Below are 4065 nucleotides of genomic sequence, written 5' to 3' on the forward strand. Positions count from 1 at the left end.
TTTTTTTTTTTTTTTTTTTTTAATCAAAATAAAAATTAACATATACAATAATGATTACAATATGAACTTTAAGTATGAAATAATATCGGGATTTTGTTTAAAAATATTTAGAATTGATGTAGACAAATTTTGTTTATTACGATCTATTATTTTTAATGCATCTACGAAGCCGTCATGATTCATATTATTCATCATTAATGACATTCTTGTATTATGGAATTTTTATAATTGCAAATTTAATATATTTTAAATAAAATTAATTTACTTAATTTATGTTTTAGAATAAATATATTGTCCAAATAATTTAAAAGAGTTGTTATGAATTTTTTTACATATTTTTACGAGAATTTTTCTGCAGTCTCTATAATAAAATTTTTTAAAATATTTCTTATATCAATTTCTTATTTGTTTACATAATTGAATCAGTAAGACGGAAAAGGATAATAATAAATTTTAAAAGATGGTAAAGGATTGAAATAAAAACAATGATTTGTTTTCATAGAAAATATAAAAATGTATTTATTATTGAAAAAGAGAATATAATTTAAAGTCATTTTTATGTAATTTATATTGTTGAGGGCAACATAACCTACATACTCGTTGAAAAACAACATATTAAATATTTAAAATCTTTCTATTTCTCGTAAGTACATTAAATTTTTTTAATATAACATTATATATAAAATAAAATACAAAATAATAAATGTCATTGGTGAAATCAAAATTACTCGCTCTTGCAGAATTTCTGTAACATCTGTTACTACTTCAAGTTCGCACATAACTTAATATTCAAATAATATTTACTTTATTTGAGTAATGTATAAAAATTACTTATAAATTTCAGATTTAAGATTATAGATTTATTTGTTTAATAATACAGTGGGTATAACGTACTATCTAAAATTTTTAATAATAAATAAATAAATCAAACATTATTAATTAATAATGTCATTGAATGATATTCAAAATTAATTTTTCAATTTGAATACAATAAGGATATGTAAAAATATAGTTTATTCATTTAACAATACATGATTTACATGAATGAATAACAATACATGAAACTCTGCAATTTGTTAATTATATCCTTAAACATTTTTAGTACAACATATATTTCTATTTGTTCTTTGTTTTAGAAATTTCAATCTACTTATTAACGAAGCATGTCATTGGTTCAAGATGCAGTTCCCACTTTACCAGAAAATTTTAATCATAAAAAATATTTTTTTAAAGAAAGGATCAATGGAGATGTATTAAAACAGATAATATGCGATTTAGATTATACAGAAATGGTTTCTATAATTTTTTTAATGACAGATAAAAATACCAATGTTTTTGAGATTATTGAACTTATACAAGAGACTTCCTTTGCCAAGTTTATTCTATTAACTAAAACTAACACTGGCTGGCAAGAAAAGTTAATAGAAATTTTAATTATTATTGGTAATTTCAATGTTATTCGAAAATTGGGTTTTAACGAAACTCAAATTACATCAATGAAGGAACAATTTGTATCCAACATACATAACGTCACGCCAAATTTAAATCGAGTAATAAAAAGTTTATATTTTGTATGTGAATCTTTAAATGGAAAGGAAGTAGATAAGTTAATAACTGAAGTGAATAAATCGTTGAATGTTCCATTGATAACAGATAAAAGCACTCTATGTTTGGAACTTTATATGTTACATTGGATGAAGGAGAAATATATTACGATTGATCAAAGTATGCTTTTCATTTTTTTAAACGATATTTTTCATATAATCCATTATATTATCAAAATACTTATTTCATTATATTTGAATTCGATCATCGAAAGCAGCATATACTCAATATCCTATGTAATGTTTGAATTTTTATTGAAATGGTAATTACAATATTTATAATTATTCTTTTTCATTAATTTTTATAAAAAATGTTAAAAATTTCATATAAATAATTTTATGAAATAGTTAAAAAATCATTCGTCTAATCAATTTATTCATTTAATTTTTCATATTTTCAGATAATCCTGATTTGAATAACTTAATACAAACTTTAAAAAAAATGGGATTATTATATAATTTACCATTTAATTTTGAATACTGGAAAAACATAGAAGTGAATCAACAAACAATAAAAAATGATAATTCTTTACAACATAGAAGTTGTAATAATCCATACTCTGAACTTCAAAAAGATTTTATAATTTCTTGGTCTGAAGAACATAAAAGACTTTGCCTTATTATAAATGAAATAAACTTCACAGATAATATCAAGGTATACCAATATATATATATATATATATATATATATAAATCTTACATTAAATGAATCAATATATCTGTAGTATAAAACAAGATTAGGATCTAATATAGATGAGGAAAACTTAAAAAATACTTTCAAAGGCTGTAAATTCGATATAAAAGTATATCGAGACTTAACAAAGATAGAAATGATGAAATTTTTGAATTCTTTAAACGAATCTCCATATAATAATTATGGTTCTATCTTCATATGTATATTGAGTCATGGTTATGAAGGTAATAACAATATTTTTTCAAATAATTTGCATATTGTTGAAATTTTATTTTGAAATAGAACAAGTTTTGTAGGTGAAGTCGTATTTTCTGATGGTGAAACAGTAGCTATAAAAATAATAGAAGAAAAATTCTGTTGTCAAAATTTACAGAAAGTATTCAAATTTGTAATTTTACAATCATGCCAAGGTAAACAAATAGGTAAGTCTAAGAAAAATAAATTTATAATACAAATTACATTTTTCTATATTTTATATTGAAATTGAAAAATTGAAATTGTCATAAATTATTTTTCTAAGCATGCTTTTATGTATAATTAAATTGAAATTATTGATTATAGGTACAATAGAGAGAAACCTTAATGTAGATGAATCATCGAAATTAGTTACAGATGGCCCAACTTGCCCTATTTATCATATGCACTTTGGTCTCTTTCAAGCAACTATAAGTAGCTTTGCCGCAATGAGAAATGAATCTAAAGGTAAATAATTTATTGTGAACAATAATGAATTTGCTATTAACGCAAGTTTCAAAAATGTTTATCAGGTACATGGTTCATTCAAGATATTTGTGATGAGCTAAAGAAATCGACACCAGTTACAGTTAAAGAATGGGTTCAAGCAGTTACGAAACGCTTAAGTAATCGAAGAGATAAATCTAAATATTATAATAAAGATATTGTTCAAGTACCTCGATTTATTAGCAGTATGTCAGTGGATTATCTTCTACCTCAGTATGTTGAAAATTGTTAAAATTTTCTATTACTTTTAAAAATTTGGTTACCTGCATATTGTTGTATCAATCTTTGTATCAATCGAGCTTTAAACATCTGCAAAATTATTTAAAAGTTATAACTAAATAAATTATATTGTAATGTTACATTTTGTTTCATACAGAATTTGATATAAATAAAATAAAATATTTAATAAAAATAAAAAGTAGAAAATAAATTAAAAGAACACATTGTATATCCCTAATTTGGGTTTTATATATAATTATTTAAAATCTGACTGGTATAATAATATTTATACTTGCGTAATTCGATTCGAGTACTGCAAGGAAAGATGAAAGAATTCTATCTCCTTCTTCACCAGCATTACAATTTGGATGAAAAATTCCAATATTAATTTCTTGTTTATTTTTATCTGTCTTATATCCATTTTGTAATAATATTGATAATAAGATGAATGCTATTAGTGGATATATAGATATGAAATAAGACTACAGAAGAAGAAAATTATTTCCTGTTGTCGGGACATTTTCAGATACTATTTGTCTATCTGTTTTTTCTTTTTTTTTTTTTTTTTTTTTTTTTTTTGCTGACACTGAATATAATAATGAAAAATTATCTTTTAAGAATCTCATAAAGAATCGTCGATCTCATAAGAAACAAATATTAATTAATATGGTCTGTTACATTTTATACAGATCGTAGCTAAATATAACCTTACTTTTCTTTTTGAAAAATGTACGATTCTATGCTTTGACTCATTTTCTTTAATGTTTTCCACGTAATAACTTTTGTGATTGCCAGACAGTATCATCG

The 4065-nt window shown here is 22.5% G+C and overlaps 1 protein-coding gene across 1 annotated transcript; it reads left to right on the plus strand.

Annotated features, from left to right (window-relative positions):
* The first annotated feature begins 564 nt into the window (after positions 1-564).
* Positions 565-3277, plus strand: Dredd (Caspase-8 Dredd). Its single transcript, XM_011496952.1, has 7 exons — positions 565-643; positions 1137-1725; positions 2006-2259; positions 2330-2522; positions 2595-2720; positions 2860-3000; positions 3066-3277. The coding sequence occupies exons 2-7, from the start codon at positions 1164-1166 to the stop codon at positions 3269-3271; spliced, it is 1482 nt and encodes a 493-aa protein (XP_011495254.1). The 5' UTR covers positions 565-643; positions 1137-1163; the 3' UTR covers positions 3272-3277.
* The last annotated feature ends 788 nt before the right edge of the window (positions 3278-4065 follow it).

Source organism: Ceratosolen solmsi, unplaced genomic scaffold (genome assembly GCF_000503995.2).
Source record: "Ceratosolen solmsi marchali unplaced genomic scaffold, CerSol_1.0 scaffold13, whole genome shotgun sequence".
Lineage (NCBI taxonomy): Eukaryota > Metazoa > Arthropoda > Insecta > Hymenoptera > Agaonidae > Ceratosolen > Ceratosolen solmsi.

Coding starts and splice junctions, on each gene's coding strand:
- Dredd (XM_011496952.1), top strand. CDS start 1,164: ATGTCATTGGTTCAAGATGCAGTTCCCACTTTACCAGAAAATTTTAAT. Junction 1,726..2,005: donor ATATATTACGATTGATCAAA/GTATGCTTTTCA, acceptor TCATATTTTCAG/ATAATCCTGATTTGAATAAC. Junction 2,721..2,859: donor ATGCCAAGGTAAACAAATAG/GTAAGTCTAAGA, acceptor TATTGATTATAG/GTACAATAGAGAGAAACCTT.